The sequence below is a fragment of the Cetorhinus maximus genome, chromosome 7 (assembly GCF_964194155.1).
Source record: "Cetorhinus maximus chromosome 7, sCetMax3.hap1.1, whole genome shotgun sequence".
Lineage (NCBI taxonomy): Eukaryota > Metazoa > Chordata > Chondrichthyes > Lamniformes > Cetorhinidae > Cetorhinus > Cetorhinus maximus.
The window spans coordinates 15141435-15167415 of NC_135885.1; the positions used below are offsets into that span (position 1 = coordinate 15141435).

Below are 25981 nucleotides of genomic sequence, written 5' to 3' on the forward strand. Positions count from 1 at the left end.
AAGCCTGCTCTGGACTGATTCCAGGGAAAAGTGGGTAAATATTTGCAGAAGTTACAAATACAAACTTATCTGTGGAATGCAGCCCAGAGCGATTAATTTTGGTTTCCCCCCCCAACCCCCTCAAACCCCTGTCCTGTATTGTAAATCTCTACAGTCCTACATAGTTTTGCAGGTAGTAGATGATGTTTTTCACCTTACATGCTTTCGTTTTGGGAACAGTTGTAAATTTTGCTTCAAGATTCTGTCATATTCATACACAAGCATTTTTTAATTTTTGAGTTATGATCCAGGAATTGTTTTTATTAAACTAAAATATAGCTGGCACACGTATCCTTATCATTTTCTACTTTGAAAATTTGTTTTGCTTGTAACTTTCCAAATCTGATTTGTGCTATAGTGCTATGACTTAAAAATGAGCAGCTTGATTCTTTAGAATACTGCTTCTAATTTGATAATGTTGGCAAAGTTGGACAGTGATCAGGTAAATTAAAACAGTTTACTGTGAAAAGGACAAGATCCAATAGTGAAGTTCTATCTTATTGCCTTTGCTCTTGCCCATGAGCATGCCAAACTGGGGCTAAAAGGATTAAATTATAAACTCAGGTTGCATGGGCTAGGCTTGCATTCCCTAGACTGTGGAACCATCTAATTAGGATGTTTTAAGACGATGAAAAATGCTGATAGAGTGGATAGAGAGAAGCTATTTCCTTTGGTCGGAGAGTCCAGAACAAAGGGAGCATAACCTAACAATTAGAGCTGGGCCATTAAGGGGTGATATCAGGAAACACTTCTTTGCATAAAGGCTAATCGAAACCTGGCAGTACCTATTCTCACCACCCCCTCCAACTCTTAAACAAACTATTGAGTAGAACATTTCAAAACTAAGATTGATAGATTTTCTTAGTCACGAGTATTAAGAGTTACAGAACCAATGCAGATAGATGGTGTTCAGCTTTGGATCAGCCATCATCTAAGTGTGAACAGCCTGCTTGTTGTTCTTATGTTGTGCTTTAGGTTTTACACATGCTAACCTCCCCCCTAAAGAAAGTTATTTTGAGTATCAGCATCTCATATTGAGCAATTCAGCCCATCCTTGACTGCTGTACATACATGTGCACTTGTAAACAGGGGTCATTGGATAGCATTCAGGCTGATCTCCCTTCCCACACACTGCCCCATCTCCCCTTCCACACACCAGCCGAAGTTTTAGAACCTTTAATTATTGTACAAATAGTCCTCTTAAAGTTGTGAAAGATTGGGTGATGTGAAATTTTTCTTGGCGATTACTTTTCACTTTATTAGAGGTGCTTGTGATTTTATTTTCCCCTTTTCAGTCTATTGACGGTGACATTCTTGAGAAGCCTGCAGATAAACAAGCTGCACACACTATGCTGTCGAGGTTTGTTGTTCTTCTTTACCTGTATCTGGCAGATTATAAGTGTTACATAAATATGCATTAATGTAGAGACAAAACAAGAGCTTCATAGAGGCTTCATTAGACATCAATTCATAGAAAGCCAAAGGAGGTGAAACTTGGGATGGGGCTGCTGAAAAACAAGGTCAAATAGGGGATTAGTAAGGGAGGAGGTGAGTTGAAAGGTTTTGGGCAGGGAATGCCAGAGCAGAGGCAGTTTAAGGCATGGCTGCCAATGGCAGGATGCTCAAAAGATCAGAGTTAGAGGAAAGGTGGGAAGGGACAAGACTGTGAATGGATTTAAACATGAGGATGAAAATGCAATATAAGATGCAGATAGCAGAGTTTTGGATGAGCTGACGTTTACAAAGGTCGGAGGACAGGAGACTGGCTGGGGGAACACTGGAATCATTGTATATGGAGTTGACAGACACATAGATGAAAGTTTCAGGAGAAGATGGACTGAGGTAGGGGTGTGGCATATGATGTTACTGAAAATAGAACTAGGCCATCTTTTGATGGAAAGTTATGGGATTGAAAGTTCAGCTTCATACTGAGCATGGGAAATAGGAGCTGGAGTAGGCCATTTGGGCCTTCAACAAGATCATGCCTGATCTTCTACCTCAACCTCACCTTCCCAATCTATCCCCATATCCCTTTAATCCCTTTAGCACATAAAAAATACACTGGTATGTGTCTTGAATATGCTCAATGACTGATTCACAACTCTGAGTGAAGAAATTTCTCCTCATCTCAGTCCTAAATGGCTGACCCCTTATTCTGAGGCTGTGACCCCATGTTCTCGATTCTTCTCAGGGGAAATATTTTCTCAGCATCTACCCTGTCAAACACCTTAACAATTTTAGTTGGTTCAATTACATAACCCCTCATTCCTTTAAACTACAGGAATATAGGCCCAAGTCTCTCCTCACAGGACAACCATTCTTATCCCAGGAACCAGGGAATTTTTATTGCAATACTCCTAGGGCCTTTCCTTAGGTAAGGAGACCAAAATGATACACAGTGTGCCAAGTTGGCCTACAAATTCCTTGCACAATTGTAGTAAAATGTCTTTACTCTTATACTCTAGTTCCTTTCTAACAAAAAAGTAATATATCATTTGACTTTCTAATTGCTTGCTGTACCTGCTTGTTAACATTGTGTGATTCATGTACCAGGACAGCAGGTCCCTCTGAATGCAAACTTTTCCTTGTATATCACCGTTCAAAACATCTTCCGCTTTTTTATTTTTCCTACCAAATATTTTCATATTTTGCCACATTGTATTCCATCTGCCATGTTCTTGCCCATTCACTCAACCTGCCAACACCGCTCTGTGGCTTCCTTGCATCCTCCCCATCACTTACTCTCCAACCTAATGTTGTATCATCAACAAACTTGTATACATTGCACCCAGTACCCTTGTTTAAGCTAGTAGTATTGATTGCAAATTGCTGAGACCCAAGTACTGATCCTTGTGGTTACCCACTAGTTACATACAGCTTGCCAACCTGAAAATGTGCCATTTATTTCTACCCTTCATCTTCTGTCCATTAACCCATCCCCCATCCATGCTTATATATTACCCCCAGCTCTAGGAACACTTATCTTCCATGATAATCTTTAGTGTGGCACTTTATTGAATATGTTCTGCAAAATCAAATATAGTACACTACACTCATTGGTCCTGCCTTATACATCCTGCAAATTACATCCGCAAAAAAGTGGGGTAATAGATTTGTCAAACACAATTTCTCTTTCATGAATCTGGGTTGGCTCAGCTTAATCATAGAATCGTAGAATTGTTACAGCATAGAAAGAGGCTATTTGGCCTGTGCTCTCTGTGCTGATCCTCCGAAGGAGCAATTCACGTCATGCCACTCCTCTGCTTTTTTCCCTGTAGACTGACCTCAAGGGGCAGTATGTAGGTGAGAAAGGGTGGAGAGTGTTGGGGGTGGGGGGAGGATAGATCCTGGAGAGAGTCAGGAGGTGACGGTGCCAAGGTGGAAAGAAAAGCCATTGCTGAAAATGTTGTGGCTTCAATTGTAAAAGGAAGAGGAACCAATTGAGTGCAAACCCAGTAAGCTGGACAAAGGAGGCAAAGCATTAGAAGGTGATGCTGTGGTTGATTATCAAAAGCTGAAGAGGAGATGAGGAGAGCGAATGCACCCAAGTTAATTTTTAAGGAAATGCTTAGCATGTCTGGCAGCATCTGAAGGGAGAGAAGCAGAGTTGGCATGTCAGGTCTGTCCAGCATCTGAAATATTTTGCTTTTGTAATAATTTTTTAGCACTTCTTACTTTCTGGCCTTGTGCATCTATTGCAATTTGTTGTAATGTTTTGTGTTTTTTTTTTGGTTATTTAGACTGAGCAATAAAGAGCATAGTGTCTTCACCGGGGTTGTAATCATCCAATGCAGCTGCAAAAATGGTGATGTATTTGTATGTTTACCGTGGAATTGCCTGTTTAATTGTTTGTTACTTTTTTATTATGCTTTGAGAATGGCATTTTCCAATACGTTCTGTGAATTGTCATTGCATTCATGTCGTTTAATTACCATTTAGTGATTTTAAGAAAATTAAAAACAAAATTCCATACACCTGGATGGCATGAACTCAGACCTTCGAGCCTGATCCACCATTGAATTAGATAATAGCAAAAAACTGCAGATGCTGGAAATCCAAAACAAAAACAGAAACAGAAATACCTGGAAAAACTCAGCAGGTCTGGCAGCATCTGCAGAGGAGAGCACAGTTGACGTTTCGAGTCCTCATGACCCTTCAACATTAGATAATGGTTGATCTGCACTCACCTCCATTTACCTGTCTTGTTCAGTATCCTTGATGCACTTATCAAACTATCTGTTAATCTCAGTCACTGATGTATCCATGGCCTTTTTGGGAAGTAAAATAGCCTAGTTCTAATTTTATTGTTCCGGCCCCTTTTTTGTTTTAATTTCCAGCCCCAACCCCCAAGAAAATTATTTCTCTCTATCTATCTCTCTTCATTTTAAATATCTTGATTAGATCACACTTCAACCTTTTAAATTCAAGGAAATACAAGTCATGTTTAAGCAATATGTCTTCATAATTTAACCCGTATTATCTTTCTGCTGAATCTGTGCTGTACTGTTCCCAAGGCCAATATATCATTCCTGAAGTTCAGTGTGCAAAATTGAACTCAATGCTCTAGGTGGGGCCTGACCAAAGCTATGTATAACTAAAGCTTCACTTTTGTACTCCAGCCCTCTCAAGCTGAAAGCCAACACTGCACTGTCCTTTCAGATTACATCTTGCACCTGTGTACAAGCTTTTAGTGACTTGTGCACACGCACATCTAAATCCCTTTGGTCCTCCACAGCTCCCAGTCTTTGACCATTAAGAAAATATTCTGACCATTCTTTATTGTATTCATGGCAGATGATGTCACACTACCCCATGTTGAGCTCCACCTGCTGTGATTTTTCCCATTCACTTAGTCTGCCTGGGCACCTTTGTTGCTTTCTATTCCCATCTGCAGAACTTGATGCAGGGGCAAGCATAAACTCTGTTTATGCTAGCTACTACAGTACTATTCATGAGTTAAACGGGATATTTAATGTGCTAAGTCGTTACTGAAAATGAAACCTTTAAGAAATAGAATGGGTCTGAAACTATTGACTGTAATGGTGTTTTTCATCTCAAAGTTTTTACTTTACAGAGTGCAATGATTTTGTGTGATTTGAATATCTTTTATGCTCATATTGAGAGAACTGGCCTATTTTTCACTGAACTCGGTGTTGGCGTTTTGACACCGCTCAATATGTGATTAATATATTAGCATAATACTTAACCCCAAGTGCAAGAGGTAGAGAAACTGGAAGTGGTAATGCAAATCAACATTATTGTTCCAGATAACCAATTGGAGACCAAAATTGATGACTTTTATGAAGAAACAAAAGTAAAGTTTTCTGATCTGTCTGAAGAACTTCTCTGGGAGTACATTCACAGTGGTGAGCCAATGTACGTGCAGATGCATTCCTATACCCACAGATAAGGCCAGTGTAAGAGTATGATATTGCAGAGTCCCCCATTTTAGTAAACAAAAAAAAAAGGCCTTTTGCCCATGTTCTAGTTAGCAGTGTTCTACCCCAGCTGCTTCTAAGAGTTGAATGGCCACAGATACAACTCTCTGTAAACAAAAACTGAAAATTTCTCACCAGTTCCTTCAGCTAGCCAAATAAAACTATAGTATATATTATGTTCAAAATAACATACACAACCTTTCACAACCTCAGGGCATCCAAAAGTGCTTTACAGCCAATAAAGTACTTATGATGTTTGTAGTCATTGTTATAGTGAAGGAAACATGACAACCACGAACATCAATGTGATAATCATAGATACGAACGTACATACAAATTAGGAGCAGGGGTAGGGCACTCAGCCCTTCGAGCCTGCTCCGCCATTCAATGAGATCGTGGCTGATCTGATTGTAACCTCAACTCCACATTCCTGCCTAACCCCGATTACCTTTCGCCCCCTTTGCTTATCAAGAATCTATCTACCTCTGCCGTAAAAGTATCCAAAGACTCTGCTTCCACTGCCTTTTGAGGAAGAGCGTTCCAAAGACACTCAACCCTCTGAGGGAAAAACATTTCTCTTCTCATCAAACAATCTGTTTTAGTGATCTTGGTTGTGGGGTAAATATTGGCCAGGACACTTCAGGGAGCTCCCCCAATTTTCTTCCAAATAGTACCATGGGATCTTTTATATTAACCCTACAGAGCCAGATGGGGCTTCAGTTTAACATCTCAAACAAAAGACAGTTCTTCTGATTGTGCAGCACTCCCTCAGTACTGCACTGGCATGTCAGTCTAGATTTTGTGTCCAAGTCTCTGGAGTGGACGTCGAACCCACGCTCTCTTGATTTGGGCAAGAGTGCTTAGCCATGGCTAACGCATGCCAATAAAGATGTATTGTGAATGAAAGTTTATCCTTAAATGGCCAGCATTGCTTCATGTAAATTTTGAGTTAGTGCAGAGCTTTATGTGATGGGACCACACTCTGCGAATTTAGCCAGGGTTTAGTGCACATGATATGCAGCCCACACAACTTTCTGTGCTGACAAATCCATTTCATGAAATTTAAGACCTTGTATCCAAAGGTGTACTTCTTTCTCTGAAATGTCCATCATGTTTCATAGAAACTAGGAGCAGGAGTAGGCCATTCGGCGCTTCAAGCCTGCTCCACCATTCATTATGATCATGGCTGATCATCCAACTCAATAGCCTACTCCCGCTTTCTCCCCATATCCTTTGATCCCTTTCGCCCCAAGAGCTATATCTAACTCCTTCTTGAAAGCATACAATGTTTTGGTCTCAACTACTTTCTGTGGTAGCGAATTCCACAGGCTCACCACTCTCTGGGTGAAGAAATTTTTCCTCATCGCAGTCCTAAATGGTCTACCCCATATCCTCAGACTGTGACCCCTGGTTCTGGACTCCCCCACCATCGGGAACGTCCTTCCTGCATCTACCCTGTCTAGTCCTGTTAGAATTTTATAGGTTTCTATGAGATCCTCCCTCATTCTTCTGAACTCCAGCGAATATGATCCTAATCGACTCAATCTCTCCTCATATGTCAGTCCCGTCATCCCAGAAATCAGTCGGGTAAACCTTCGCTGCACTCCCTCTATAGCAAGTACATCCTTCCTCAGATAAGGAGACCAAAACTGCACACAATATTCCAGGTGTGGTCTCACCAAGGCCCTGTACAATTGCAGCAAGAAATCTCTATGTTCCTGTACTCGAATCCTCTGGCTATGAAGGCCAACATACCATTTGCCTTCTTTACCACCTGCTGCACCTGCATGCTTACCTTCAACGACTGGTGTACAAGGACACCCAGTTCTCGTTGCACATTCCCCTCTCTCAATTTATAGCCATTCAGATAATAATCTGCCTTCCTGTTTTTGCTACCAAAATGGATAACCTCACATTTATCCACATTATACTTCTTCTGCCATGCATTTGCCCACTCACTCAGCTTGTCCAAATCACACTGTAGCATCGGTGCATCCTCCTCACAGCTCACCCTCCCACCCAGCTTTGTGTCATCTGCAAATTTGGAGATATTACATTTAATTCCCTCATCTAAATCATTAATATATATTGTGAATAACTGGGGTCCCAGCACCGATACCTGCGGTACCCCACTAGTCACTGCCTGCCATTCGGAAAAAGAACCGTTTATTCCTACTCTTTGTTTACTGTCTGCCAACCAGTTTTCTATCCATCTCAATACACTATCCCCGATCCCATGCGCTTCAGTTTTACACACCAATCTCTTATGTGGGACTTTGTCGAAAGCCTTCTGAAAGTCCAAATAAACTACATCCACTGGCTCCCCCTCATCAACTCTACTTGTTACACCCTCGAAAAATTCCAGTAGATTTGTCAAGCACGATTTCCCTTTCGTAAATCCATGCTGACTCTGTCTGATTCTGCCACTATTTTCCACCTGCTCAGCTATTAAATCTTTTATAATGGACTCTAGAATTTTCCCCACTACCGATGTCAGGCTGACTGGTCTATAATTCCCTGATTTATCTCTGCCTCCCTTTTTAAATAGTGGGGTTACATTAGCTACCCTCCAATCTGTAGGAACTGTTCCAGAGTTTATAGAATCTCAGAAGATGACCATCAATGCATCCACTATTTCTAGGGCCACTTCCTTAAGTACTCTGGGATGCAGATTATCAGTCCCCGGGGATTTATCGGCCTTCAATCCCATCAATTTCCACAACACCATTTCCCTACTAATACTGATTTCTTTCAGTTCCTCCCTCTCACTAAACCCTTTGTTCCCCAACATTTCTGTTAGGTTATTAGTGTCCTCCTTTGTGAAGACAGAACCAATGTATGTATTTAGTTGGTCAGCTATTTCTTTGTTCCCCATTATAAATTCCCCTGTTTCTGACTGTAAGGAACCTACATTTGTCTTCACAAATCTTTTTCTCTTCACATACCTATAGAAACTTTTACAGTCAGTTTCTATGTTCCCTGCAAGCTTACTTTCGTACTCTATTTTCCCCTTCTTAATCAATCCCTTGGTCCTCCTTTGCTGAATTCTAAACTGCTCCCAATCCTCAGGTCTGTTATTTTTTCTGGCCAATTTGTATGTCTCTTCCTTGCATCTAAAACTATCTCTAATTTCCCTTGTAAGCCATGGTTTGGCCACCTTTACTGTTTTACTTTTGAGCCAGACAGGAATAAACAATTGTTGCAGTTCACCCATGAGTTCTTTGAATGTTTGCCATTGCCTATCCACCATCACCCTATCCACCATCACCCCTTTAAGTAACGTTTCCCAATCCATCATAGCCAACTCGTGCCTCATACCATCGTAGTTTCCTTTATTAAGATTCAGGATCCAAGTCTCAGAATCAACTACGTCACTCTCCATCTTGATGTAGAATTCTATCATGTTATGGTCGCTCATCCCCAAGGGGCCTACTTTTCAACTTACTTCGTAACTCCCTATATTCTGCTTTTAGGATCTCATCCCTTTTTTTACCTATGTTGTTTGTACCAATGTGTACCATGACCACTGGCTGTTCATCCTCCCCTTTCAGAATGTCCTCTAGCCGCTCTGAGACATCCTTGATCCTAGCACCAGGGAGGCAACATACCATCCTGGAGTCTCGTTTGCAGCCACAGAAACGCCTATCTATTCCCCTTACAATTGACTCTCCTATAACTATTGCATTCCCACGCTTTTTACTCCTCCCGTGTGCAGCAGAGCCAACCAGTGGGCAACGAATTTGGCTGTTGCTGCTTTCTCCTGAGAGGCCATTCCCCCAGCAGTATCCAAAGCGGTATATCTGTTTTGCAGGGGAATAGCCACAGGAGATTCCTGCACTGCCTGCCTAGTCCTCTTGCTTTGCCTGGTGGTCACCCATTCCCTTCCTGCCTGTGGACTCTTAGCCTGCGGTGTGACCACCTCTCTGGATCACTACCTTTGAGGTCGTGTAAGTTCTTGTTGCGATCAGAGAAGATTTGTGTTATGAGTCATACTGAAGAGAATCTATTTTTTTGAGGAGCATTGGCTGTCAGGCCTTCAGCCATTAGGCTGTTTGCTCTGGGATGTCCTCCTTAAACATTTCTGCATCTCCAAGGGACATTTTTGTTTTGGGATCTTCATATACGCACTTTTGATCAAGCTTTTGGTCACCTATCCTCATATCGCCGCCTTTTGCTTGGCATTATTTTTGCCTGATTATGCCCCTGTGTAGAATGTTGGGACCTTTTGCTACATTATCCACGCTTTATAAATGCTGTTGGGATAGCTCCCTCACTACCATGGACAATTGTAGGTGAGAAGGCTTGTCTTGTAGCTCCGTGTTACTCAAAATATCTGTGTTTGACCTTGTGTCAAAACGCTGATAATATCTGATGGTGTATTCCCATCTGACGATGGTTTGATGAGTGTTAGCCTGTTTTTCAGATACTCATTGACAGCACTGGCAACTACCTGGCAATGTGGAAAATTGCCACGGTATGTCTTGTATGCACAAAGCAAGGCAAATCCAACTAGGCCAATTACCGCCCCATCAGTCTACTCTCGATCATCAGTAAAATGATGGAAGGGGTCATCAACAGTGCTATCAAGTGGTTCTTGCTTAGCAATAACCTGCTCACTTTGGGTTCCCCCAGGGTCACTCAGCTCCAGACCTCATCACAGCCTTGGTTCAAACATGGTAAAAAGAGCTGAACTCCAGAGGTGAGGTGGAAGTGACTGCCCTTGACATCAAGGCTGCATTTGACCGAGTGTGGCATCAAGGAGCCCTAGCAAAACTGGAGTCAATGGGAATCGGGGGGAAAACTCTCTGCTAGTTGGAGTCATACATAGCACAAAAGAAGATGGTTGTAGGCTGTTGGAGATCAATCATCTCAATTCCAGGACATCACTGCAAGAGTTCCTCAGGGTAGTGCCCTAGGCCCAACCATCTTCAGCTGCTTCAACAATGACCATCATAAGGTCAGAAGTGGGGATGTTCGCTGATGATTGCACAATGTTCAGCACCAATCGTGACCCCTCAGTTACTGAATCAGTCCATATCCGTATGCAGCTGGACCTGGACAATATCCAGGCTTGGGCCGACAAGTGGCTAGTAACATCTGCGCCACAGATGTGCCAGGCAATGACCATCTCCAGCAAGAGAGAATCTAACCACTGCCCCTTGATATTCGATGGCATTGCCAATGCTGAATCCCCACTATCAATATCCTGGGGTTACCATTGACCAGAAACTGAACTGAATTAGCCATATAGATACTGTGGCTACAAGAGTATGTCAAAGGCTAGAAATCCTATGGTGAGTAACTCGGTTCCTGACTCCCCAAAGCCTGTCCACCATCTACAAGGCACAAGTCAGGAGTGTGATGGAATACTCTCCACTTGGATGAGTGCAGCTCCAACAACGCCCAAGAAGCTTGACACCATCCAGGACAAAGCAGCCTGCTTGATTGGCACCCCATCCACATACATTCACTCCCTGTACCACTGGCGCACAGTGGCAGTAGTATGTACCATCGACAAGATACACTGCAGGGTCTCACCAAAGATCCTTAGACAGCACCTTGTAAGCCCACGACAGCTACCATCTAGAAGGACAAGGGCAGCAGACACATGTGAACATCACTATCTGGAAGTTCCCCTCCAAGCCACTCACCATCCTGACTTGGAAATATATTGCCAATATGGGTCAAAATCCTGGAATTCCCTCCCTGACAGCACTATGGGTGTACCTACACCACAGGGACTGCAACAGTTCAAGAAGGCAGCTCACCATCACCTTCTCAAAGGCAGTTAGGGGTGGGCAATAAATGCTGGCATCTCCAGCTATGCCCAAATCCTATGAATGAATAAATAAAATTCAGCACTTCTGTAATTTTTTTTTCTGATTTTCAGTTTTGTTTTTATTTTTATTTCATAATGTTTCTGAAAAGCTATGTACCATATATTTGACAAGTAGTTCTTCATGAAGTATTCTGCTCCTTATTCTTCTAGGGACAAGGCCGGTGGCTATGGAATCCAGGCGCTTGGTGGAATGCTAGTTGAATATGTTCATGGTGACTTCCTGAATGTTGTAGGATTTCCCTTAAATCACTTCTGCAAGAAGCTGGGTGAAATCTACAACCCACCTGTAAGTCAGTGTATCGCAGACCACTCCATTCCAAGCTGGGAAGGCCTCAGTGATCTTCAGCATGACTCTGAAAACCACAAGGGGAGTGGAACAGCTGAAAAGAAGCTGAAATCTGACCAAGTTGCAGCATCAGAAGAGGTGGCAAGTGGCCTGAGCATGGTGAAACCAAACCGTATTCCTGTGGCAAGGGGTCCAGCGGAACTGCTCCACCGTTTACCAGATGCCTCTACCGTTAATGAGATGAATGTAAAGTGGCTTCATAAAATCGGAGACCTAGTGGATGCTTTTAAAGCATCAAAGGTAATGAGAGGAGGTAGATTAAATCATGAACATATTTTATTTTGAAGGTATTAAAGCAATTCAACGGGTGCTCGAAAAGGAGAAAGCATTGCCTGTCTGTAACGTTAACCCATAAGCTGGAATGTTCTTGAGCTTGATTTAAGTTCGATGTTCAGTCAGCTGAGGCAGCAGGCACGCTCTAATAGGCCTCTGCCTCTCTGGTTTTCATAGGAAGAGAATCAGCCAATTTTTCCTCTCCACATTTCGATCCAGAGACTCCTGCTGGAAGGCGAGAAATGCATACACCCAAGTTAACCATGAGATTGACCTTGACTGAGATGCCCCACCCCCAGAATTAAATAGTCTGCTGTCCAAGCTCACACGGGAGTAATGGACAGTTCAGTCTTGTTTCTGGACAAATGGAGAGCAGCTGAGCTAACTGACTGAAGACTGAGTTTGGTGAGAGGGGAGTTCGGTGAGGGAGTGGAGGGGGAGGACGTGTTCGTTTCTCCTGTCTTTCTCACCCCAGAGAAATTGGTTCTTGCTTTATTACAAAGAAAGGATCTAGCTGTTTACTGACTATCTGGTAAGTGGTTAAGTTCTATTCTATCCCTAAGTTTTAAAAGAGCACACAAACTGGTGATAAAGTTATAAGAAAGCAACATAAATAAGTGATTAATATAATTAAGTAATTATTTAAAACGCCTTAAGGATGGCAGGACAGGTAATGTGTCAAGGCTGCAGCATGTGGGAGCTCCTGGATAACATTGTGATCCAGGGCAAACACGTCTACAGAAAATATTTGCGGTTTGAGAAACTTCGGCTCGGAGTCATTGAGCTGGAGACTGAGCTGCAGACTCTGCGACACATCAGCGAGGGGGAAAGTTACCTGGATGCTTTGTACCAGGAGGCAGTCACACCACTTAGGATAGGGTCTTCTGATTTGGTCAGTAGTCAGGGACAGGATGGTGCGACTGCGAGTGAGGCAGGTAAGGGGACCCAGAGGGCAGGAGTGTGAGTCTCTGCAATTGTCCAGTAGGTTTGATGTTCTTTCAGCTTGTTTGGCTGAGATTGGGGGCTGCAGGGTGGATGAGCAAACTGACCATGGCACAGGAAGCCATCCAAGTGGGGGGAGCAGAAAGGAACGTAATGGTAGTAAGGGGCAGTATATTGAGGGGGATTGACACTGTACTCTGTAGCAAAGAGCGAGAGTCCAGGCGGCTGTGTTGCCTGTCCGATGCCAGGCTTGGGACACCTGCTCAGGGCTAGAGAGGAACTTGCAGTGGGACGGTGAGGATCCAGTGGTCATAGTCCATGTAGGTACCAACAACATAGGCAGGATGAGGAGGGAGGCTCTGCATAGTCAGAATGAGGAGCCAGGCACCGAATTAAGAAGCAGAACCTCAAAGGTAATAATTTCTGGATTATTGCCTGAGCCATGTGCAAATTGGCATAGGACAAATAAGATTAGGGAATGGATGCATGGCTCAAAGACTGGTGTGGGAGAAGTGGGTTCCAGTTTGTGGGGCACTGGCGCCAGTATTGGGGAAAGTACCCTTGGGACGGTCTACACCTCAACTGTGTTGGGGCTGGTGTCCTCGTGAGCCGCCTAACTAGGGAAATAGAGAGGGTTTTAAACTGAATAGTAGGGGCAAGGGATCAAATTTGGGAAGATGTGGTAAACCAAAGGGTAGAGTCAAGGCAAAAGAGAAAGGTATTAATCTGGGAAATGATAAACAGACTGTGACAGGAAGGGACAGAAAGTACAATTCTGAGTAAATCAGATAAGGCTAGACACTACAAAAATAATAAAAGGACAAAACTAAAGGTTCTGTATCTAAACACACGTAGCATTCGAAACAAAACAGATGAACTGATAATGCAAATAGAAATATATAAGTACGATCTGATAGCCATTACAGAGACATGGCTACAGGGTGACATAGATTGGGACCTGAATATTGAAGGATAAGTGACATTTGGGATGGACAGGAAATTAAGAAAAGTTGGAGAGGCGGTTCTGTTAATTAATGATAGTATTAGCACATTAGAGAGGTATGAACTAAGTTCAGGAAACCAGGATATAAAAGCAGTTTGGGTTGAGATGAGGAATGATAAGGGCAAGAAGTCACTTATGTGAGTGGTGTACAGGCCCCCTAATTGAAACTACACGGTAAGACAGAGTATAAAAGAAGAGATAATGGGAGCTTACCAGAAAGGTACAGCATAATCATGGGGGATTTTAATCTCCATATAGACTGGAAAAACCAGATGTACAAAGTTAGTGTAGATGAGGAATTCATAGAATGTTTTTGGGACAGTTTCGTAGAACAGCACATTCTGGAGCCAACCAGAGAGCAGGCTATGCTGGACGTGGTATTGAGCAACGAGATAGGATTAATTGATAACCTCATAGTGAAGACACCCCTAGGTAGCAGCGATCATAATATGATTGAATTTTGCATTCATTTTGAGGGAGAAACGAGTGTGTCCAAAACTAGTATTTTAAACTTGAATCGTGCAATTGTGAAGGCATGAAAGCGGAGGTAGCTAAAGTGAACTGGCAAATGAGGTTAAGGGACTCTGTTGAAGAGTCATACGGACTCGAAACGTTAACTGTGTTCCTCTCCGCAGATGCTGCCAGACCTGCTGAGTTTTTCCAGGTATTTTTAATTTTGTTTTGGATTTCCAGCATCCGCAGTTTTTTGCTTTTATCTTAGAGGTTAAGGGATAGGTCAGTAGAGGTTCAGTGTCATAGAGTCATAGAGGTCTACAGCACAGAAAAAGGCCCTTTGGCCCATCGAGTCTGCGCCGATCAAACAAGTACCTAACTATTCTAATCCCATTTTCCAGCACTAGGCCCATAGCCTTGTATGCCATGGCATCACAAGTGCACATCCAAATACTTCTTAAATGTGGCAGACATTTAAAGGGATATTTCTAAATACACAGAACAGATTCATTCCAATGACAAAGAAAAATTCCAAGGGGAAGGCCCACCATCCATGGTTAACTAAAAAAGTTAAAGACAGTATCAAACTTAAAGAAAAAGCATATAATTACACAAAGATGGGTGGCAGGTCAGAAGATTGGAAAGAATATAAAGAACAGCAAAGAATGACAAAAAGATTAATAAAGAGGGAAAAATTAGAGCACGAGAGAAAGCTAGCCAATAATATAAAAATGGATAGTAAGAGCTTCCATAGATATTTAAATAAGAAAAGAGTTATCAAAGTGAGCTTTGTCCTATAGAAAGTACGTCTGTGGAATTGATAATGGAAAGTGGAGAGATGACGGATTAATTAAACAGGTATTTTGCATTGGTCTTCACTATAGAGGACACAAGTAACATCCCAGAAATACCTGTAAATCAGGAAATGGAAAGGAGGGAGGAACTCGGGAAAAATTGCAATCACCTGGGAAGTGGTATTGAGCAAATTGGTCGAGCTGCGGGCTGACAAATCCCCAGGTCCAGATGGACTTCACCTTAAGGCCTTGAAAGAAGTGGCTAGTGAAATAGTTGATGCATTGGTTTTAATTTTCGAAAATTCCCTGGATTGGCGAAAGGTTCCATTGGATCGGAAAATAGCAAATGTAATTTCTTTATTCAAAAAGGGAGGGAACAGAAAACCGGAATCTGCAGGGCAGTTAGCCTAACGTCTGTCATTGGGAAGATGTTAGAAGCTATTATTAAAGATTTTATAGCAGGGCACTAAGAAAAATTCAAGGCAATCAGGCAGAGTCTGCATGGTTTTGTAAATGGGGAATCATATTTAACCAATTTATTGGAGTTCTTTGAAGGAGTCACATGGATAAAGGGGAACCAGTACTGTACTTAGATTTCCAGAAGGCATTTGATAAAGTGACACTTCAGAGGTCATTGCAGAAAATAAAAGCTCATGGTATAGGGGGTAACATATTGGCATGGATAGAAGATTGGCTAGCCAACAGGAATTTTGGAAAATTAAATGGGTCTTTTTCTGTTTGTCAGAATGTAACAAGTGGTGTGCCACAGAGATCAGTGCTGGGACCTCAACTTTTTACAATTGATATAAATGACTTGGATGAAGGGACCGAAGGAATGGTGGCTAAATTTGCTGACGACACAAAGATAGGTAGGAAAGTAAATTGCGAAGAGGGCGTAAGGAGGCAACAAAGTGACGTAGATAGGTTAAGTGAGTGGACAAAGATCTGGCCAATAGAGCATAATGTTGGCAAATGCGAAATTGTTCATTTTGGCAGAAAGAATAAAAAAGAAGCATATTATCTAAATGGTGAGAGGTTACAGAGCTCTGAGATTCAGAGGGATCTGGGTGTCCTTGTGAGTGAATCACATACGTTTAGTATGCAGGTACAGCAAATAATTAAGAAAGCTAATAGAATGTTATCATTTATTGTGAGAGGAATTGATCACAGTTCCTTCACTGTCGCTGGGTCAAAATCCTGGAACTCCCTTCCTAACAGTGCTGTGGGTGTACCTACACCACATGGACTGCAGCGGTTCAAGAAGCCAGCTCACCACCACGTTCTCAAGGGCAACAAGGATGTGCAATAAATGCTGTTCCAGCCAGCGAACCCCTCATCCAGTGAATGAATTTTAAAAATGGTTATGCTTCAGTTCTACAGGGCAATGGTGAGACCACATCTGGAGCATTGTGTACAGTACTGGTCTCCTTATTTAAAGAAAGATGTAAATGCTTTGGAAGCAGTTCAGAGAAGGTTTATTGGACTAATACCAGGAATGGGCAGGTTGCCTTATGAAGAAAGGTTGGACAGGCTGGGCTTGTATCCGCTGGAGTTTAGAAGAGTAAGAAGCGACTTAATTGACGCCTTTAAGATCTTGAGGGGTCTTGACAGGATGGATCTGGAGAGGATGTTTCCTCTTCTAGGAGAATCTAGAACTCAGGGCCACTGTTTAAAAATAAGGGGTCACTCATTTAAGACAGAGATGAGGAGAAATTTTTTTCTTTGAGGTTTATGAGTCTTTGGAACTCTCTTCTTCAAAAGAAGCAGAGTCTTTGAATGTTTTTAAGGCAGAGGTGGATAGATTATTGATTAACAAGGGAGTGAAAGGTTATCGGGGGTAAGTAAGAATGTGGGGTTGAGGTTACATTCTGATCAGCCATGATCTTATTGAATGGCGGAGCAGGCTCAAGGGGCCAAGTGACCTATTCGTGCTCCTTATTCGTATGTTTGTATTAAACTGGCAGCATCTCTGATTTATACAGTGGCAAGAGTCACATTTCGATTTCGGTCAAAAGTGGAAAGCATGTTAAAAGGGAAAGTACAATTATTTTGTCGAGTAGCTTGGAGCAAACCTGTTTCTGTTTACTCACATTTGTATGTTTACCTAAAGCTTTGACTCTGCTCAATATCATGGATCATGGAGCAATGATTTGTTGTTATTCATGTTGAAGTGCTCTTTGAGCCTTTCTTAAAAGTGAGTTGGAAGCATTTCAGATCAAAGCTTCTCGTGTTATTTTTGAAATGGCCTCTCGTTCAACATTTATTTCAGCTATTCAGACGATGCAGGGGTTTATCTGTATCTGCAATTATATTGTCTTCTTGAAGAATAGGTTCCTCACCAATCTCCTTTGCTTTTTCCGGCTCTACCTTTTCCCAGAAGCTAACTATAATGTTTTTCTACCTTACAGGTCTTATTCACAGCTTCTAAACTGAAAGTATTTGATGTATTAAATACACAATATGGATTACAAGTTTCAAAAGTTGCTCAGAGATTAGAGGCCACAGTGGAAGGGACAGAATGCCTCCTAGATGCCTGTGTATCACTTAACTTGCTTAAAAAATCCTCAGGAACTTCACAGGGTGAGTGACACATGCTCTTCAGGATATCCTGTGTTTAGTGCTAATGGGTGTCTGTGTAGATACTATCCCCATTTGTCCCTTTGCTGTTCCTTATTGCTGTGCTCTTCTGTGCATGTTTGTGCAGTTTTTACTGAAGATTTTATTATCTATGCGTTTATAGAGCAGGTTGTAAAATAGGCACTGTTAGGGTGCTTTACTGTACAGGAGACATGAATATCAACCAGGAATGAAGGAAATTGGGGAAAGGAAGATTCGTTACCAATTAGTCTGCCTTGATATCTTCCCTGCTTCATTGTTGTCAGTTCTGTAAGTGATCCGATGCCCTTGTCCGGAGAGGTAGACTGAACCTGCCCAATCTCTACTTGGCTATTAGTGTAAGCCAACGTTGTAACAGTAGCATGTAATCTGAACTACATGTTTGCTTCTTTTTCACATGTCCGCATTTGATTCCAATTTTCTCAAAGTTGGCTTGAAAAACACTGGGTAAGATGAGATCGGATACAGATCGTTAAGTTGTGTTCTTTCAGAGCAAGTGAACAGATAGAAGGACAGTTGTGATCCGACTCATGTAATTCAATTATTACAACTTATCATCATAATATTAAAAAAAAGTGAACATGCTATGTTTCCCTAGATCAATGGGTCACCTTTAAAAGCAAAATACTGCGGATGCTGGAAATCTGAAGTAAAAACAGAAAATGCTGGAATGTGTCACCTTTCTTGATTTAACTTGTATCTATCCTCCTGCTTTCTCCAGGGAAAAGTTTGCCTTTGAAGCTTTCTTTTTAAAGTCCAGATGGATCTTGCAGCCATTGCTGGATCTGACCTTTTCTGCTCCGATATGTTTTTTTGTATAAATCTTTGTGTTCCCAGACACACCCTATCAAACACCAAGGACTAGAGACTTCCTAGCACCATTTATATGAAACGTTAATCAGTTGCTGTGACAGGTTAACAAATTGTTCCCCAAAAGACTTAACAACAGATAATATCAGATCCTCACTCAATGCTTGAAAAAAATGTATCTTGATCCCTATGCTTTTATACTTGGGTGAAGCTCCTAAGTGTTAAAACACAAACGTTAAATGCAACAATTTTTCTCCAAATTGGCTTGGTGGAAAAGTTATCAAAGTAAGTCTTGAAATGTAGCAGTTGAATGCTTTTCTAACTTGGCTTGGTGGTGAAACTCTTGCCTCGGAGTCAGCAGGTTGCGGGGTCAAGCCCTGCTGAAACTTGGGCAGGGATTTTCCGGCCCCATTGTAGTAGGAATGCCACGGGAGATTCAACGGCCCAGGACCGGATGATCCCGGTGGCAGACCGGGCCGGAAAATCATGTTATGATTCAAAGAGATAGTGGATGCACTGGTTTTGATCTTCCCGAATTTCATAGGTTGTAGAATAGTCTACGTGGATTGGAAGGTAGCAAATATAACTCCGCTACTCGAGAAAGGGCGAGGGGGTGGTGGGGGAGTAAATGGGAAATTGTAGGCCAGCTAGCCTGACATCAGTAGAAGGGAAAATGCTAGAATCTGTCATTAGTGATGTGGTAACAGGGCATTTAAAGAATCATAATATGATTGGCAGAGTCAACACAGATTTATGAAAGGAAAATTGGGTTTTAAAAATCTGTTACTTTTTTGAGGTTGTAACCTAGCAAGGCAGATAAGGGGGAACCAATTGAGGTAGTGTATTTTCAAAAAGCATTTAATAAGATGGCACGCCAGAGGGTATTGCACAAAATTAGGGCTCAATGAATTGGAAAGAATATTTTAACCTGAATTAAGGATTGGTTAACAGACGGAAAACAGAGTAGGAATAAATGGGCCATTTTCAGGTTGACAGGCAATAATTAGCAACGGTCACTGCTTGAACTTCAGCTACTAAATAATCATGGGGCAAAAGGGGGAGAGGAAATAAATACAATAACTATCACTAGAGAAAAAGAACTAGGAAAACCAACGGGGCTAAAGGCTGATCAGTCTCCTGGACCTGATGGGCTGCATCCTAGGACTTGTGACGTTATCAACTTTGGAAGGAAGGGTAGAAAAGCTCAATATATTTGAAATGGTGAGAAACTGGGAGATGTTGACATTCAGAGGAACTTGGAACAAAAAGGAAGTTCAGGGATAGGTTAGAGGGTGGGAGAGATTAAATGACAAAGATGTCATGGAACAAAAAGCAAAGGGAGAGGTAATGGTTGTACTAAAGAAATAAAATATTGGTTCAGAGTCGATGTTAATGGCAGGATAAAGGACAGATGTGTGAAAGCAGAAACATGAAAACAGGATATAGACTTTCACTTAGCAAAAGAAAGAATCAAAGTGGAGGACAGAGTTTACAGTCTGAAGTTGTTGAACACAATGTTGAGTCCAGAAGGCTATTAAGTGCCTAATCGGGAGATGAGGTGCTGTTCCTCACACTTGCATTGGGTTTCATTGGAACATTGTAACAGGCTGAGGACAGGAATGTAAGCATGAGAGCAAGGTGATGAACTAAAATGCCAAGCGACCAGAAGGCCTGGTCGAACTTGCGCACTGAGCAGAGATGTTTTGTTTGCTCTTCCCAATGTAGAGACCACCTGATTGTGAGCAGCGAATACATATACTAAATTGGAAGAAGCACAAGTAAATCACTACTTCTTCTAGAAGGAGGGTTTGGGGCTTTGGACAGTGGGGAGATAGGAGGTAAAAGGGCAGGTGTTACACTCCCTGTAATTGCATGGGAAGGTACAGTGGGAAGGGGACGAGGTGTTGGGGTGATAGAGGAGTAGACCAGGGTGTCACGGAGGGAATAGTCCTTTTGGAGTGCTGACAGGGGAGTTGATGGGATTATGTGTTTGGTGGTGGCATCATGCTGGAGGTGACAGAGATGGCAGAGGATGACCCTTTGGACATGGAGACTGGTGGGGTGGAAAGTGAGGATAAGGGAAACCCCGTTGTGGTTCTGGGAGGGAGGGAAAGCGGTGAGGGCAAAAGTGCGGAAAATGGGTCAGACATGGTTGAGAGCCCTGTCACCTACAGTTTGGGAGGGGGAGTCTTCAGTTGAGGAAGGAGAAGGACATGTCAGAAGCACCATTATGGAAGGTAGCATCATCAGAACAGATGCAACAGAGAGGGAGGAACTGAGAGAATGGAATGGAGTCCTTACAGGAGGCAGGTTGTGAGGAAGAGTAGTCAAGCTAGCTGTGGGAGTTGGTGGGTTTACAATGAATACTAATAGACAGCCTATCCCCAGAAATGGAGTCAGAGAAGTCAAGGAAGGGAAAGGGAGTGTCAGAGATGGACCATGTGAAGGTGAGAGAAAGGTGGAAATTGGAAGTTAAATTGATTAATTTTTCCACTTCTTGGCAAGATCAGAAAGCAGCACCGATACAATCGGCATCGTGTTAATGTCACTGAATTAGCAATCCATAGACCCAGGCTAATGCTCTGGGGACACCGGTTGAAATCTCACCATGGCAATTGGTGGAATTTAAATTCAATTGATAAATCTGGAATTAAAAGCTAGTCAAATGGTGACCACGAAACTATTGTCGGGAAGGAAATCTGCCATCCTTGCCTGGTCTGGGCTACATGTGACCCCATACCTGCAGTAATGTGCTTGACTCTTAAATTCTCTCTGAAATGGCCTAACAAGGCGTTTAGTTGTATCAAACGGCTATGAAATCTAAAAGGAATGAAACCGGGCGGACCACCTGGCACCAGAGGTAGCGACACAATGTTATAGAGTCGGGTGGGAATTGCCCTGGGGTGCTCAACATCGACTCTGGGCCCCATGAAGTCTCATGGCATCAGGTCAAATATGGGCAAGGAAACCTTCTGCTGGTTACCACCCATCATTCCCCCTCAGTTGATGAATCTGTACTCCTTCATGTTGAACACCACTTGGAGGAAGCACTGAGAGTGCCAAGGGCACATAATATACTCTGGGCAGGGGACTTCAATGTCCATCGCCAAGAGTGGCTTGGTAGCACCACTATTGACCGAGCTGGCTGAGTCTTAAAAGACATAGCTGCTAGACTGGGTCTTTGGCAGGTGGTGAGGGCACCACCTTGAGGGAAAAACCTACTTGACCTTGCCCTCACCAATCTACTTGTCACAGATGCATCTGTCCATGACTTTAATGGTAGGAGTGACCACCACACAGTTCTTGTGGGGACGAAGTCCTGTCTTTGCAGTGGGGGTAGTCTCCATCATGTGTGCGCTTTGTGCACTTCCAACAAAAAAGGATTTGTAGTTAACAATAACATAATAACAGTCATTAACAACCTGCAAAAAAATGGGTGGGTGTGTTGTACCATTTTGGCACAGCAGTAAATCAAGTAACCCATACGTGGATTCCTTTCTTTCCATTTTACTTTCACAGTGTACAAGAACACACAATTTGCTGCCACATATCTGGTGTCAGACAGTGAAAATTCTATACATGACTATATTATCTACGCTAATGACCACATTTGGCCACTTTTCACGCATCTGGATTCAGCCATAAAGGAAGGCTCCTACGGAAAAACGGCTGACAATTTATTTCAGGTAAAGTGTCTAGATTTTTGTAATTGAAACTCTAGATATAATTCAGCAATCCTTTTCTGCCATTATCCTTTGGGTATCAATGTGAGACAACAACACTTTAGTTGATATAGCACCTTTAACATAGTAAAACATCTAGAGACCTTTATCTGTATAATGTGGTTTGCAGTCAAAATCCTGGCACTCCCTTCCTGACAGCACTGTGGGTATACCTGGGTTGCAGCATTTCAAGAAGGTGGCTCACCATCATCTTCTCGGGTAATTAGGCATGGGCAGTCAATGCCGGCCTAGCCAATGGCATTCACATTACAGACCGAATTGACAAAAAGCCAACAGACTCCATTTGTAGTACTGATTGCATTTTTCAGGTCTCACTAGAGCTTCGTGACGAAGACCGCTGTATATGCAGAAGTGCTTCTAAAGGGCTGATGCTTATTGTTGAGAGGAAACCTGTCTTGAAAAAGGTGTCAACAGTAATTGTGACCAAATCCAGCTTCTGCCAAGTTTCAATTCATAAGGAATTCTACATTTTATCTTATGACCATTGTGTTTGCATTAGCCAGTGCATTGTTTAAAAAGCAAGCCACGATTAGCCTGTTTGGTTTCGGTTGACACGCCAGTGCAGCACTGGAGTTTTGGAGGTTCCCTCTTTCAGATAAGATGTTATACCCAGGCCCTGTCTGGCCTCTTCAGTAAAAGATCCCATGGCACAACCAGCCAACAACTAAAAAGAGATTCAAAAACAAAATGCCACAGATACTGGAAATCTGAAATAAGAACAGAAAATGCTGGAAATACTTAGCAGTTCAGGCAGTAACGATGGAGAGAGAAACAAAGTTAATGTTTCATCAGGAGTGTAAAAGAATGTATGAAATTAAAGTAGGGAAAGAATTCTGCCTGGACTAAGCGACCCTTCTCTTCTAATCTCACTTCATCCCTCGAGACTACATTTAGTTCAGTGCCATGGGATATATATTTATTAATTTGGTATCACTTTGTAGTGACATTCAATCATTGGCCTAAATTGTCTCCACTGAGTCATTTCTTTTTAGTGCCACTTTAACTTAAGGTTTTCTATCAACAGAATTCAGAACAAACACTGTCCTTTATGTCTGCAATTAACTGCCTTATCAAAGTGACAGGAAATGACATTGTCACAGCATTTGATCTTTCATCATTTAAAACAGCTTGTGACTTAGGTATGATTTTTAAAGATTTAATTGTATGTTGTTAAATTTACGAATGGAACTTTTTAAGCTGGTGAATTTTTCTTCACTCCCCTCCCTCCAGGCAAGTGATGTACTTTGTTGTACAGCAGTCCCCAAAATGGGCTGATCATAAGAATAGGAGCAGGAATAAGCCATTTGGCCCCTCATGCCTCAAAAGTAAATTTGTAATAGGAAATGAGGATGTGGAGAGGCTGTTTCCTCTAGTGGGACAAACCAGAACTAATGTCACTGTTTAAAAACATTTAAGACAGAGGTGGGGAGAATTTTTTTCTCTGAGGGTAATGAGGTTTTGGAGCTCCTTCTTCAAACAGAGCTCCAAAGCAAAGTCTTTGTGAATATTTTTAAGGTAGCGGTAGATAGATTCTCGATAAACAAGTGGGTAAAAGGTTATTGGGGATAAGCAGGAGATTACAGTCAGATCAGCCATGATCTTATTGAATGGTGGAACAGGCTCAAGGGGACGAGTGGCCAACTACAGCTCCTAATTTGTATGAAAATAAAGTGTAGTAGCTGAGCTTTAATCTCAGTGGTGCCATTTTTATTTTGTTGCTCTTGCGATATCTGAGGCACTGGCAGGGCCAAAACATAATTCCCATACCTCGTTGCCCTGAGAAAGTGGCGTTGAGACTCTGCCTTGAATCCTTGCGGTGCTTGGGATGGTTTATATAATCGGAGATGAACTGTAGTTTAACCCCCCCCCCACCCCACTGCCCTGAGAATATATTTTAATTCTAGCCTCAGACAAGTATCATTGGTACCACGTGTGATATTTTCATTCCTGTGCATCATCTTTAAGGCCCCTGGCATATTCTAGGGGCTCCCAGTAATGTTTCCTCTAATTTTCTTATGCTGTTCATGGCCCATTGGTTGCACTGTATGATCCCTTTAAGACAGTCACATGGCTGCACATTTTAAAGGAACCATTTCTTTAGATCAGCCTATCTGTCTCCTGTAGGGACTGTTGGACACCCATGCACCTGCACAGCTTAAAGGAAATGTTGCTGACGGTCGTCTTCACTTCTAGAATCAAAAGTACCTAATGAGCTGCAAGATGCATGTAGTGGAGACTAGAGCATGGAATCAGGAATTAACATTTGAGTAGATAGAAACAGCGCTGGCAAGTGAAAGTTTGAGGAAATTAATCTGAGGAGGGCTGGAGGAACATTCAGAGGGGAAACTGTAGTGTTTGAGGGAGTCTTTGAAAAGTGTGGTGAGGAGTTATGGCAATTAAGAGAGTGGGGTTGGTGAAGGTCTGAATTTTGATGCTTGAACCAGGCTATCAAGAATTGTGGAGAACTCTCATTATGAGTGGCTTGCTCAGAGATGTGGATGGACCTCTCAGGTTCAAGAATTTTTGGCTGACCTTTTTGACTCCCCAAGTTTGCATAGAATTGCATAGGATATACAACACAGAAACAGGCCATGCGGCCCACAAATCCCTGCCAATGTTTGTGCTGAAGCCGAGCCTACTCGCATCTTTCCTCATCTAAACCTGTATCATAACCCATTATTCCCTCTCCTTCATACGATTGTCTAGCTCCCCCTTAAATACATCTATACTATTCACTTCAAGCACTCCCCTAGTTCTACCTTCTCATCAATCTCTGAATAAAGAAGTTTCTTTGAATTCCCTATGGATTTTTTTTTTGACTATCTTACATTGATCGCCACTTGTGCTCTCCTCAGCAAGAGGGGACATTCCCTCTGTATCCACTATATCAAAACTTTTCATAATTTTAAATACCTCTATTAGGTCACCTCTCAGCCTTCATTTTTCAAGAGTACACATATAATGTTCAGCCAGTCCATGTCGCGCCTTTTCAAATGCAGATCAGGTTGATAGATGAATCTTCTGTCAGCCCGAAGCTCAACAAAATAGATCTTAAAGAAGTTAATGATATTTCTTCAGTCAGTTTTGATATTAAGCACATTATAATTATGACCAAAATAGCTTCTTTTCCTTTTTTTTTTGCAGGATGCGCTGGAGCTTTAACATATCAAATGGCAAATGCATATCAAGATATGACACTCATAGTATTTAACCTGCCACAAACGTTGGAGAAGATTAAGTACTTCCAACCACAAGGCCAAAACCTGTGTCGAATTACTTTCAAAGAAGGTAACTCTTAGCAACATTTGGGTTTGTTTTACTGTTGGTTCAGATGTTGGACTTTACCTTTTTTCTCTCATAACTGTCGAGCATCTTACGATTAACTTCAGATAAAAGCAAAAAACTGCGGATGCTGGAAATCCAAAACAAAAACAAAAATACCTGGAAAAACTCAGCAGGTCTGGCAGCATCTGCGGAGAGGAGCACAGTTAACGTTTCAAGTCCGAATAACCCTTCAACCGAACTAAGTAAAAATAGAAGAGAGGTGAAATATAAGCTGGTTTAAGGGGGGGCAGTGGGACAAGTAGAGCTGGATAGAGGGCCAGTGATAGGTGGAGATAGCCAAAAGTTGTCATAGACAAAAGGACAAAGAGGTGTTGAAGGTGATGATATTATCTAAGGAATG

The 25981-nt window shown here is 42.2% G+C and overlaps 1 protein-coding gene across 3 annotated transcripts in view; it reads left to right on the forward strand.

The window, feature by feature from the left end:
* asmtl (acetylserotonin O-methyltransferase-like) overlaps positions 1–25981 on the forward strand; it is a 116568-nt gene that overhangs the window by 83823 nt on the left and 6764 nt on the right. For all 3 annotated transcript variants that reach the window (XM_078545093.1, XM_078545094.1, XM_078545095.1), the window contains exons 5-12: positions 1335–1399; positions 3780–3844; positions 5307–5415; positions 11467–11902; positions 17536–17707; positions 22073–22239; positions 23321–23435; positions 25441–25584. In XM_078545093.1, coding sequence (XP_078401219.1) covers positions 1335–1399; positions 3780–3844; positions 5307–5415; positions 11467–11902; positions 17536–17707; positions 22073–22239; positions 23321–23435; positions 25441–25584 — 1273 coding nt within the window. The remainder of the gene's footprint in view (positions 1–1334; positions 1400–3779; positions 3845–5306; positions 5416–11466; positions 11903–17535; positions 17708–22072; positions 22240–23320; positions 23436–25440; positions 25585–25981) is intronic.